This window comes from Salmo salar, chromosome ssa02 (assembly GCF_905237065.1).
Source record: "Salmo salar chromosome ssa02, Ssal_v3.1, whole genome shotgun sequence".
In the NCBI taxonomy this organism is placed as follows: Eukaryota; Metazoa; Chordata; class Actinopteri; order Salmoniformes; family Salmonidae; genus Salmo; species Salmo salar.
This window is the reverse complement of record NC_059443.1, coordinates 23536492-23550555: the sequence shown is the minus strand read 5'-3', so window position 1 is coordinate 23550555 and position 14064 is coordinate 23536492. Positions and strand designations below refer to the sequence as shown.

The 14064-nt window shown below is 43.4% G+C and overlaps 1 protein-coding gene across 1 annotated transcript; it reads right to left on the bottom strand.

Annotated features, from left to right (window-relative positions):
- Positions 1-1115: 1115 nt before the first annotated feature.
- On the bottom strand, positions 1116-5663 carry LOC106578794 (C-X-C chemokine receptor type 3-2). Its single transcript, XM_014157958.2, has 2 exons — positions 5212-5663; positions 1116-4234 (listed from the first exon to the last, which is right to left on the bottom strand). Exons 1-2 carry the CDS (start codon positions 5242-5244, stop codon positions 3125-3127), a joined length of 1143 nt encoding a protein of 380 aa, XP_014013433.1. The 5' UTR covers positions 5245-5663; the 3' UTR covers positions 1116-3124.
- Between the last annotated feature and the right edge of the window lie 8401 nt (positions 5664-14064).

Below are 14064 nucleotides of genomic sequence, written 5' to 3'. Positions count from 1 at the left end.
TTTGACTCCGCCCACATTGAGCCCGGCCCCGAACTGCACACTGCAGTTAGGGGCTTCTCATTCATGCAGCAAGAGCTCTGATAGGTTGGAGGACGTCCTCCATTAGTTGTCATGATTACTGTGTAAGTCTATGGAAGACGGAAGCTCGCTGTCCTCCGGCTACACGATGGTGCTACCCTACAGAGTGCTGTTGAGGATACTGTAGACCTTCATTGCAAAAGTGTGTTTTAATAAATTATTTGGTGACGTGAATATATTTAGTATAGTTTTATCTAAAAAGGACAATTTTTGAAATGTTTTATTTGTATGAAATTCACTGCGGAGGATGCTCCCCCCCTTCCTCCTCTGAGGAGCCTCCACTGGTACCCATACCAAACATAACATACTAAATGGAGTGTCTCTGATTTACATACAGAATACATCTAAATGCTCTGAGACCAGGTTAAATAGCCTGGGAATTTGTTTTCACCTGCCAGGTTGTTTCAAAGTAGAGATAAAGTATCCTACTGTCACGTCCTGACCAGTAAAGGGGTTATTTGTAATTAGAGTTTGGTCAGGACGTGGCAGGGGGTATTTGTTTTATATGGTTTTGAGTGTGTGTTTATGTAGAGGGGCGTTTGATTTATGTTTCCGGGGTTTTTGGTTTAGTTCTATGTCTGTTTCTAGGGTGTTTATTTCTGTTTAGTAATTGGGATTGGGGCCTTCAATTAGAGGCAGCTGATTATCGTTGCCTCTGATTGAAGGTCCTATAATTAGGAGTATGTTTGTTTTGGGTATTGTGGGAGGTTGTTTTGCACTGCTAGGGTTAGCCTGAAAACTGTTATGTTGTCCGTTTGCTTGTTTTTGTGAAGTGTTTGTGGTTATTTAAAATAAACATGAAATTGAGCACTCAACCCACTGCGCCTTGGTCCAATTCATACGACGGCCGTTACACCTACAGATTAAGAGAATAAGGAAAGGAATAAAACACATTTTTTATACATTGTCTACCAGATGGCAAGCTTGGCCTTTTTTTGTAAGTGCTTCTTGAATGTTTCCTGATACTGGCTACATTAATGCAGATAAATTAACCTTGAAATGTTGTATTGACAAAAATATCTAGAGACGTAACAAGATATTTGCACATCATTTATTGATATATCAAAAGTGTTTTATTCTACTTCCTCAAATTTCTACAACATAGAAATACATGTATACAATCCCATGTACATATCTGTTGTGCTGACTGATGTATAACAATCTCATCTAAAGAAGTAAATTACAAAATGTTGAATAACAGTCTGGTACCAAAGGACACGTGGACATTTGCAATAGGTAAAGCTGCATGAGTCTGTCATGATTTAACATCTTTGTTTCCCCTCTTCAACAAGTGACAAAATGAAGCAATCAACCAAAGAAAAAACAATTGCTGCGAGGATTTGAAATGTATAAGTATTTGCTGCCTTCAAAAACACAAGGCAACATATGAGTAACACATATAGTGATGACTTGGCCCTTTTGAGAAAGTGGGTTTCATACATTTAAAAAATATATATTTTGCAAGAGATTATCCAGTTCCTTGAAATTATAGTCATCAATTTATCAGGAAACCAAACAGCTTGAGAAACTCGTCACTGCTCAACTTCATATTATGCAGTCTTTGCTGCTCACACTAGAGGCAGATGGGGTTAACATGGTCACACTACTAGAGGCAGATGGGGTTTTAACTTGGAAGGCTATGCGATTGGATGGACAGTAGAATCTCATGAACAAAAATTACAAGATAGAGAAAATAGGCTACTATATGAAAAATGCCCTCCCTGAGAATGTGTTGTCTTTAAAAGCACCATAATTTTGAGCTATTACAGTAGGACCAGGGCCACTATCAGGAAGCACCAGAGGAACGAATCACAACAAACTAACATACATTTTTTCCTCACTTTGACACAATGTGCACATCTGTATTTCTTCCCCATTTTGTCATTTTCACAATCAACAATTTGTGTTCCCTCTTTTCAGCACCCACTTGTTCATGATTTCCTGTCCCCCTTTTGTCTTGTATTCTCTCTTCCTCTCTCTTTTTCTGTCACTCTCTCTCCCTCCCTCTCTCCAGGCTCTCACCGGGGCCGTGACGCACAGACCTTTCACGATCGTCACTAGTTACCAGAGCCACAGTCATAATTATGGCTAGACCCCGCCTATTTCTACAATTTCTCTTCAAGTCTGATTTTAAACCTAACCTTACCCCTAACCACACTGCTAACCTTATGCCTAACCCTAACCTTAAATTAAGACAAAAGCGAATATTTGTTTTCATGAATTTTTACATTAGAGACAATTTTGACTTTGTGGCTGTGGTAACTAGTGACAACCACCTTAAAAAAAATGATATCTCTAAATGTATAACATTTACCTGCCTTTGTAGGGATAAAAAAATATATATATTTCTGCAACAACACAATCACTCATCAAAAATTGTAAGCACGCTAGTTACAGTGCCTCCTAAACACATGATTGACATCGGATAAAGAGGATAGGCTATCAGCTGATCATTGTGTTGATGATTGATGTAAACCTGATAGTTAACTAGCATTTTTTGAGATTTCTCTTCAATGCTCTTAAATAATAACTTCATTATATACAATAATATTCATACTCTTCTAACTCATGCTACAGTATATGGTTGGCTGGCTGGTGGCTTGTGTGGTTAGCTAAAGTCTAGACTACCTGTGTTGCTGCTGCCCTGACACACATGTGCAACACCCGACTGATGAAGTGATGGAGTTGGGTCAGAGGGTCGTAGAGCATGAATGCAGCTGCTCCTCTCTATGTCTTCTGCCTCTCTGCTGCGCAAAGGCTATGTAGGCCAAACCAAATATTGATGATGTAGATCAAATGTTATGCTGCTGTGGCAGTACTGTTGATATTTAAACTAGGTAGCTTGCTACACAGACTCGACTGGTGACTGCATCTCAAGCCATGCATGTTTGGATACCGGGCACACGCAAGCTCTGTACAGGGCAGACCAATGGGATGGGGTGCGGGGGGTGGTGAACTTGACGACTTTATGATGACTTGTGGGTTCAGAACAACAACAAAAAGGTGCTCGGGCACAGGTAGACCCCTATCTGTGCACTTGGCTTGCTCAAGCCATGACAGAGAAGTGGGAGGTGTTCTCGCTCTCTGCTGAGCTGAAGGACCCAGTGGGCCTCCGTGTTCTCCTCTGTCCTCCCCATCCCTTCATCCCTGGATAGAACCTCTGTCCCAGCAGCCCCTTACACATTCTGGTCAGCTCACTCCTAAATTTCACCCCCACAAAGCCGTACAGCAGCGGGTTTAGGGCACAGTGTGACAGCCCCATGCTCTCAGACACCAGGATCCCGATGTCCACCGTGCGGCCAAACTGGCAGCCTCCACTAATCACTCCCAGCTTCTTCAGGCTTTCGGCCAATTGGAAGGAGTTGTAGGGCGCCCAGCAGAGCACAAACATGGACACCAGGGAGACGATGAGGTGAAGGGACTTCCTCTTCTGGCGGCGCGAGGCGTTGCAAAGGGAGCGGAAGATACGGATGTAGCAGTAGAGCATGACCAGCAGGGGCAGCCCAAAACCCAGCACCAAGTTGACTAGCGGCATCCCCACCTGCCACTGCACTGAGCTGTGGGTGAACACCGCCTGGCACACCAGCAGGCCCTGATGATCCCCCGAGCGCCCCACTTCCACCACCTGTCTAAAGGCGATGTCCACCCCACTCAGGCCCAAGCACACTGTCCAGATCAGGGCGCAGGCAATCTGGGCATGGCAGGTGTTGCGTTTCCAGCTGGTGCTGACGGCGTGGACAATGGCCAGGTAGCGGTCGAAGCTGATGCAGGCCAGGAACAGGATGCCGCTGTAGCGGTTCAGAGAGAACAGGGCTCCGGAAATCTTGCAGGCGGCCACGCCGAACACCCACTGGCGGGCCCACTGGACGGCGAACAGGGGCAGCGTGAGGGCCAGCAGGAGGTCGGACACGGCCAGGTGGAGCAGGAAGGTGTCGGTGAGGGAGAAGGAGCAGGCCCCGCCTGTCTGAGAGGTGCGGTAGCGCATCAGCACACACAGCACCAGGATGTTACCCACCAGCGCCAGCACAAACACCAGGCTGTAGACCACAGGGGAGTAGCTCTGGGTGAAGTCCATGATGCCATCCTTATAGCAGGGCACACTGGATTGGCTACTGCCTGTTTCAGAAGAAGAGCTGTTGTAGATGTCTTCATAGATCTGGAGACATAGAAGAGGAAAAGAGAGTGAGAGGAAGGAAAATTAGCTAACTACAACAATGTTCTGGGTCCTTATGCATAAAGCATTCCCCCCTGCCCATATAATCTTTTTCATTATGATCTAAAAGGTAAGACTGATCCTAGATCAGCACTGCTACTCTGAGACACTTTATGGATACAGGCCCTAGATTCGCCTCATAGCACAGAATGCATTTGTATTACATTTAAGTCATTTAGCAGATGCTCTTATCCAGAGCGACTTACAGTAGTGAGTGCATACATTTCATTTCATGCATTTTTTATTTGGTACTGGCCCCCCGTGGGAATTGAACCCACAACCCTGGCGTTGCACACACCATGCTCTCCCAACTGAGCCACAGGGAAGGTATCTCTAAGTAATCTCAAGATGATGCAGTGCTAAATTCATCCAGATGTGTGTACCTGTTACAGATCTTAATTTGACCTATATGGTCACAGCAAAATAGTCCTGAAGAGATCGGATATGAACATTTAGTCCATAATGTTGCTTGATCGGTGGTTAGGCTATTAGCTGGACAAAAGAAGTCTACATGAAAAGTAATGTTAATATAACCGTTTGTTAGTGTAAGTTCAGTGAATTTATGTAAATTCAAAAGCTTATCTGCATTTCCTGTGGTACAGGAAAATTCTCAGCAACAAAAGCATGATCAAATTAAGATCCTACGCTTGTAGCTTCTATGATTTTGAACAATATTTTAAATGGCCTCAGACTCTCTAATCATTGTTTTAAAATTAAAGTATTCATGTACAGATTGTTTTTCATTGTGATTTATTTTTTTATTCTGTTAATTTCTTGACTAACCATGTTGTAAAATATAATTTCTTATTTGACAATTTTTTTTGTCTGCTACTCCCAATTATTTCTTGCAGCATCTATAGCTCTTGTAGTCATAAAGAACTACATTCATCAGTATGTGGCATAACAAGACCGTTACTCACATAGTAATCTGTGGTTGCATTGACGTGATCCATTGTTACCAACGAAACAGCGGAACACCTGAAACACCTTCACAGACTCAGGACACTCTCCTCGTAGTCTCACCCGCGTTCCTCTCTTCTTTTGCCACTCTGAACCAAATAAAAAGGAGAAGTTAGCAATTCAGGAACTGAATCCTCTCATATTTTAGGCCAAGCACATCTATTCAAAGACAGCTGTTAGGAACCGGTGACTGTGTCCAAAGGGGATTGTGACATATCGAAGGTAAAAAACTAAATGTATGTGGCTGACTCAGAGATAGACAGTGCATAACCAGAAAAACATTTCTCTGTCTAACTGTTATTCCTGGCTTATATTGGCGATACATTGCACACGTACAGTACATACAGTGCATACGGAAAGTATTCAGACCCCTTAACTTTAACATTTTGTTAAGTTACAGCCTTATTCTAAAATGGATTTTAAAAAAATCCTCAGCAATCTACACACAATACCCCATAATGACAATGCAAAAACAGGTTTTTAGAAATGTTTGCAAATGAATACAAAATAACAAATAGAAATACCTTATTTGCATAAGTATTCAGACCCTTTTCTATGAGACTTGAAATTGAGCTCAGGTGCATCCTGTTTCCATTGATGATCCTTGAGATGTTTCTACAACTTGGAGTCCACCTGTGGTAAATTCAATTGATTTGACATGATTTGGAAAGGCACACACCTATCTATATAAGGTCCCACAGTTGACAGTGCATGTCAGAGCAAAAGACAGGATTGTATCGAGGCACAGATCTGGGGAAGGGTACCAAAACATTTCTGCAGCATTGAAGGTCCCCAGGAACACAGTGGGCTCTACCAAACTTCTTCCACCAAGACTCTTCCTAGAGCTGGCCGATCTGGCCAAACTGAGCAATTGGGGGAGAAGGGCCTTGGTCAGAACACGATGGTCACTCTGACAGAGCTCCAGAGTTCCTCTGTGGAGATGGGAGAACCTTCCAGAAGGACAACCATCTCTGCAGCACTCCACCAATCAGGCCTTTATGGTAGAGTGACCAGATGGAAGCCACACTTAAGTAAAAGGTACAGTGGGGGAAAAAAGTATTTGATCCCCTGCTGATTTTGTACGTTTGCCCACTGATAAAGAAAGGATCAGTCTATAATTTTAATGGTAGGTTTATTTGAACAGTGAGAGACAGAATAACAACAAAAATATCCAGAAAAATGCATGTCAAAAATTGTATAAATTGATTTGCATTTTAATGAGGGAAATAAATATTTGACCCCCTCTCAATCAGAAAGATTTCTGGCTCCCAGGTGTCTTTTATACAGGTAACGAGCTGAGATTAGGAGCACACTCTTAAAGGGAGTGTTTCTAACCGCAGCTTGTTACCTGTAAAAAAGACACATGTCCACAGAAGCAATCAATCAATCAGTTTCAATCTCTCCACCATGGCCAAGACCAAAGATTGTAGACCTACACAATGCTGGAATGGGCTACAAGACCATCGCCAAGCAGCTTGGTGAGAAGGTGACAACATTTGGTGCGATTATTCGCAAATGGAAGAAACACAAAAGAACTGTCAATATCCCTCGGCCTGGGGCTCCATGCAGGATCTCACCTCGTGGGGTTGCAATGATCATGAGAGCGGTGAGGAATCAGCCCAGAACTACACGGGAGGATCTTGTCAATGATCTCAAGGCAGCTGGGACCATTGTCACCAAGAAAACAATTGGTAACACACTACGCCGTGAAGGACTGAAATCCTGCAGCGCCCGTAAGGTCCCCCTGCTCAAGAATACATATACATGCCCGTCTGAAGTTTGCCAATGAACATCTGAATGATTCAGAGGACAACTGGTGAAAGTGTTGTGGTTAGATGAGACCAAAATGGAACTCTTTTTCATCAACTCAACTCGCTGTGTTTGGAGGAGGAGGAATGCCTATGACCCCAAGAACACCATCTCCACCGTCAAACATGGAGGTGGAAACATTATGCTTTGGGGTTGTTTTTCTGCTAAGGGGACAGGACAACTTCACCGCATCATTTGACGGGGCCATGTACTGTCAAATCGTGGGTGAGAACCTCCTTCCCTCAGCCAGGGCCTTGAAAATGGGTCATGGATGGGTATTCCAGCCTGACAATGACCCAAAACCCACGGCCAAGGCAACAAAGGAGTGGCTCAAGAAGAAGCACATTAAGGTCCTGGAGTGGCCTAGCCAGTCTCTAGATCTTAATCCCATAGAAAATCTGTGGAGGGAGCTGAAGGTTCGAGTTGCCAAACATCAGCCTCGAAACCTTAATGACTTGGAGAAGATCTGCAAAGAGGAGTGGGACAAAATCCCTCCTGAGATGTGTGCAAACCTGGTGGCCAACTACAAGAAACGTCTGACCTCTGTGATTGCCAACAAGGGTTTTGCCATCAAGTACTAAGTCATGTTTTGCAGAAGGGTCAAATACTTATTTCCCTCATTAACCTGTTATGGATAGGCGGCAGTATTTTCACGGCCGGATAAAAAACGTACCCGATTTAATCTGATTATTACTCCTGCCCAGAAACTAGAATATGCATATAATTATTAGCTTTGGATAGAAAACACTCCAAAGTTTCTAGAACTGTTTGAATGGTATCTGTTAGTATAACAGAACTCATTTGGCAGGCCAAAACCTGAGAAGATTCCTTACAGGAAGTACCCTGTCTGACCATTTCTTGGCCTTCTTGATCATCTCTAACCAAAACAGGGGATCTCTGCTGTAACGTGACACTTCCTACGGCTCCCATAGGCTCTCAGAAGGCGGCAAAAAGCTGAATGGTGGCTTTGCAGGCCCTGGCTGAAAAACACTAGCGCATTTAGATAGTGGTCGATCAGAGAACAGAGACTGGAGGCGCGTGCACGAGGCGACCCCATGTTTTTATTCTTTCGTCTTTGAACGAAAACAACGACTCCCGGTCAGAATATTATCGCTTTTTTTACGTGAAAAATAGCATAAAAATAGATTTTAAACAGCGGTTGACATGCTTCGAAGTACGGTAATGGAATATTTAGAATTTTTTTGACACAAACGCGTCGGGCGCGTAACCCTTCGTCACCCTTGGATAGTGTCTTGAACGCACGAACAAAACGCCGCTATTTGGATATAACTATGGATTATTTTGAACCAAACCAACATTTGTTATTGAAGTAGAAGTCCTGGGAGTGCATTCTGACGAAGAACAGCAAAGGTAATCCAATTTTTCGGAACACCTGCTCCAATATCCAATGATGGGCGTGGCGCGAAATACAAAGTCCTCAAAAATCCGAAAACTTCCATTTTTCAAACATATGACTATTTTACACCATTTTAAAGACAAGACTCTCCTTTATCTAACCACACTGTCCGATTTCAAAAAGGATTTACAGCGAAAGCAAAACATTAGATTATGTCAGCACAGTACCAAGCCAGAAATAATCAGACACCCATTTTTCAAGCTAGCATATAATGTCACAAAAAACAAAACCACAGCTAAATGCAGCACTAACCTTTGATGATCTTCATCAGATGACACTCCTAGGACATTATGTTATGCAATACATGCATGTTTTGTTCAATGAAGTTCATATTTATATAAAAAAACAGCTTTTTACATTAGCATGTGACGTTCAGAACTAGCCTACCCACCGAAACTTCCGGTGAATTTACTAAATTACTCACGATAAACGTTCACAAAAAACATAACAATTATTTTAAGAATTATAGATACAGAACTCCTTTATGCAATCGCTATGTCCGATTTTAAAATAGCTTTTCGGTGAAAGCACATTTTGCAATATTCTGAGTAGATAGCTCGCCATCACGGGCTAGCTATTTTGACACCCACCAAGTTTAGCCCTCACCAAACTCAGATTTACTATAAGAAAAATTGGATTACCTTTGCTGTTCTTCGTCAGAATGCACTCCCGGGACTTCTACTTCAATAACAAATGTTGGTTTGGTTCCAAATAATCCATAGTTATATCCAAATAGCGGCGTTTTGTTGTGACACTATCCGAAGGGTAAAGAAGGGTGATGCGCCCGACGTGTTTCGGGACAAAAAAATTCAAAATATTCTATTACCGTACTTCGAAGCATGTCAAACGCTTTTTAAAATCAATTTTTATGCGATTTTTCTCGTAAAAAAGCGATAATATTCCGACCGGGAGTCGTTGTTTTCATTCAAAGTCAGAAAATAAAAACATGGAGTCTCCTCGTGCACGCGCCCCCAGTCTCATTGTTCTCAGATCGATCATGTTTTTCAGCCATGGGCTACAAAGGCATCATTCAACGTTTTGACGCCTTCTGAGAGCCTATGGGAGCCGTAGGAAGTGTCACGTTACAGCAGAGATCCTCAGTTTTCAATAAAGAGAGTGTAGAAGGCCAAGGAATGGTCAGAGAGGGCACTTCCTGTAAGGAATCTTCTCAGGTTTTGGCCTGCCAAATGAGTTCTGTTATACTCACAGACACCATTCAAACAGTTTTAGAAACTTTGGAGTGTTTTCTATCCAAAGCTAATAATTATATGCATATTCTAGTTTCTGGGCAGGAGTAATAATCAGATTAAATCGGGTACGTTTTTTATCCGGCCGTGAAAATACTGCCCCCTAGCCATAACAGGTTAAACTCCATCATCATTATCAGTTATACAAATGTCCTTAAAATTAGTATTACAAATGACCTTAAATTCACTATCCAAATGGCTTTTCAATGAGGCTGATCAGACCGCAAAGGAAAAGTCACCAGAGTGGTCAAAAGTCATACCACCCTTTCAGAACTGTGTTTCTTACTACATTAGACAAATGAAAGCTAAGAACTTTATCTACATTTTGTATCCTGGGTTCCCAGAACATTCCCTATCAAAAGAATTTCACGTGTTTAATTAAAACTCAGAAAACAATACTTAAACGATTCCATGTGTGTATAACTTCTAAGATTCCATATGTGTGTATAACTTCTAAGATTCCATATGTGTGTATACCCCTTTAAGATATCGTGGCTTCTAGGTGTACAGAAGGAACACTATTAGCTCTCCAATTTAGCTTCTTGCGATACCTATCGGTTGAGGGACTGTGTTGATCTCCACTAATCGTGTCTACCCAGTCTGTGATTTTCCTCCCCTGTGACACCCACTGGCCCATGTCCTCCCACCTTTCTGAGGGCTCCCTGGTGAGAGATACATAGGGGCTCCACCTTTCTCTGAACAATGTCGGGTTCTGTGGAAGTAGCTCCACTTCCACAGCAACATGAGTGCTGTCATAGCGTAACCACTTTAACCCTATAGTTTTCTCTGGGGTTTTAAGTAATGCTTCCTCATAGACAGGATCTGGACCTGGGTGTTTGTTATACCAGAGAGTACAGTGTAAGTCATCGGGAGACATTTTAACGAGTCTTGGTACTAGTTGTTCTGAGAGTTCCATCAAGGTTTTAGGAATATCTGTTATTCCCCCCCCCTCAGCAAATCCTGACTGTACCAATAACATGGTTCCCCGTCCCCACAGACGACCATATTTAGTTTCGTCATCACATTTACATTTACATTTAAGTCATTTAGCAGACGCTCTTATCCAGAGCGACTTACAAAATGGTGCATTCACCTTATGATATCCAGTGGAACAACCACTTTACAATAGTGCATCTAAATCTTTTAAGGGGGGGGGTTAGAAGGATTACTTTATCCTATCCTAGGTATTCCTTAAAGAGGTGGGGTTTCAGGTGTCTCCGGAAGGTGGTGATTGACTCCGCTGTCCTGGCGTCGTGAGGGAGCTTGTTCCACCATTGGGGTGCCAGAGCAGCGAACAGTTTTGACTGGGCTGAGCGGGAACTGTGCTTCCTCAGAGGTAGGAGGGCCAGCAGGCCAGTGGTGGATGAACGCAGTGCCCTTGTTTGGGTGTAGGGCCTGATCAGAGCCTGAAGGTATGGAGGTGCCGTTCCCTTCACAGCTCCGTAGGCAATCACCATGGTCTTGTAGCGGATGCGAGCTTCAACTGGAAGCCAGTGGAGAGAGCGGAGGAGCGGGGTGACGTGAGAGAACTTGGGAAGGTTGAACACCAGACGGGCTGCGGCGTTCTGGATGAGTTGTAGGGGTTTAATGGCACAGGCAGGGAGCCCAGCCAACAGCGAGTTGCAGTAATCCAGACGGGAGATGACAAGTGCCTGGATTAGGACCTGCGCCGCTTCCTGTGTGAGGCAGGGTCGTACTCTGCGAATGTTGTAGAGCATGAACCTACAGGATCGGGTCACCGCCTTGATGTTAGTGGAGAACGACAGGGTGTTGTCCAGGATCACGCCAAGGTTCTTAGCACTCTGGGAGGAGGACACAAGGGAGTTGTCAACCGTGATGGCGAGATCATGGAAGGGGCAGTCCTTCCCCGGGAGGAAGAGCAGCTCCGTCTTGCCGAGGTTCAGCTTGAGCTGGTGATCCGTCATCCACACTGATATGTCTGACAGACATGCAGAGATGCGATTCGCCGCCTGGTTATCAGAAGGGGGAAAGGAGAAGATTAATTGTGTGTCGTCTGCATAGCAATGATAGGAGAGACCATGTGAGGATATGACAGAGCCAAGTGACTTGGTGTATAGCGAGAATAGGAGAGGGCCTAGAACAGAGCCCTGGGGGACACCAGTGGTGAGAGCGCATGGTGCGGAGACAGATTCTCGCCACGCCACCTGGTAGGAGCGACCTGTCAGGTAGGATGCAATCCAAGCGTGGGCCGCGCCGGAGATGCCCAACTCGGAGAGGGTGGAGAGGAGGATCTGATGGTTCACATCTCTGCCCAACAAGTTTACTGGGCATAGTTTAGATATTAGAACAGGGACAGTGGCTTCTCCCCCAGATGACTCATGTTTCAGGGTTATAGGAGCAGATAATGTTCCATGTATTGATGTCCTGATGCTGACCGTACTATTATCTGTTCCCCATTACTTTTTATCCCTTTGGGAGCCTCGTCTGCACAGATTGCTGTGCGACATGCCCCAGTATCACACAGACATTTGATTATCTTTCCCATTACTATTAGTGTCAAATAGGGTTTCTGTTCCTGTTGTAATGCCAAATCAATCGTAGCCAATTCAAAAACTTCACAATCACTGTTTATAACTAAATCCTGAAAATCCTCCTTTGAGTCTGGCTGTGGGCGCCTGACCTTCTTCTCTCTGTATTTGTCTCAACCCCCTCTCTGGCCTCTCTTGTCTCTGTTATTATTACAATCTTTATGAGAATGGCCTCCCTCCTTGCAGTGGGTATATGGTGATTTACAATTTCTAGCAAAATGTCCTATCTTGTGACAATTGAAACATTTGTATTCCTCTTTCTCTCCTGTCCTGCTTTTCCGTTCTTTTCTGTCACCTCTACCCTTCCCTGCAATCTCTCCTAGAGTGGTCATCAAATAATCCGCTCAATACCGTTCCTTCTTTTCTTTCTCACTTTTCTTATACTGCTCATAGTGAACTGCATATCTCTTCACTTCTCTCAGCTCTGCTAGCCCCCACCCTACGAGGTTCTGTTTGATGGCACGACTTATCTCGGGACGCATTCCACTGAGGAAAGCAATTGTTAATGGCTGATAATACGGGGCATCAAATCCATCCACTACCGGGGGTTCTATTAACCCACTTTTTGCGTTGAACACGTCCTTTAATCTCTATAGGTATTGGCTTATAGTCTCACTGTCTTCTTGTTTGCACTTATGAACCTTAGAGAAATCTGCATGTCGGTGATAGTGGTCCCTCAGATTATTACACAGCTGTGTGATTTTCTCGACATGCTGTCCATCTATTGCCCAGGGCACTACTGTCAAATCACCATGTCCTGGTACCCAATTTCCCCCTTTCTTTTGACTGTCTATCCACTTTTCTCAATAAAGTTGCTAAATTCTGTCCTCCTTTCTGTGTCTCTTTTTATTTTGTATTTTATTTTTTAAACTCTGATTCAATTACAATCTGTGTCTACTTGCTATTAATCTTTATGTGTATGCTATTTACCGTTGTTAATCTAGAATTGAAGAATAATTATTCGTATGGACCCTGACACATTGCTTATATCTCACGCGTAGACGAACCTGTCTTTTCTCGCGACTGTTGACTGAACAATATATTCACCTCTCACGCAACCAATTATCTTCCAATTCTATGTGTGTGTTTTTAAGTCAATTTAAAACTTCTATATGTATCATTACCCGATGTATTCCCTTCTCACAATATAGAATTTTGTTTTTAGAATGATCATTCATACGGACCCTGACACACTGTTTATATCTCACGCATAGAGGAACCTGTCTTTCCCCGCGACTGTTGACTGAACAATATATTCACCTCACACGCGACCAATCATCCCAGCATAATCATTCTATCTCTCTCGAAACTTTTTCTATAGAGTTGTTTGATCGGACATTAGGTCGCATAGGTATGCAATTATAAGCTACTTTCCAGGGGCCGTAAAGCCCTAGTTAATGGCCTATTTATCTATTGCTCCCTTATAACAATAATATCTCTTATCTCACTCCGCCATATTAGGTTTCCCTTCTCCCATGGATATCAGACTTAAATGGACTCCCCCTTAAAGATCTGACTATCACCTTATAGTCTGTTGACCCTTTTTTACGTTATCAGGTTTCACCATAAGCGCTAGTTTAGTTTTATGCAGTGGCCACAGTTGCCCAGGGTCATTACGGACCCTGTTTCGCCGTTTTTGAATTTACAACTAATTCCTGTCTTCCATTCGCACAGAATACTTGGTTGCCTTTAAAACATTTTTCTCTATGCGAACTCATAAAGACAGGTCACCAGCTATAAACTTCCCCGATTTCAGCGTCTATCACCCAGAGTACATTAAAATCCTCTAAT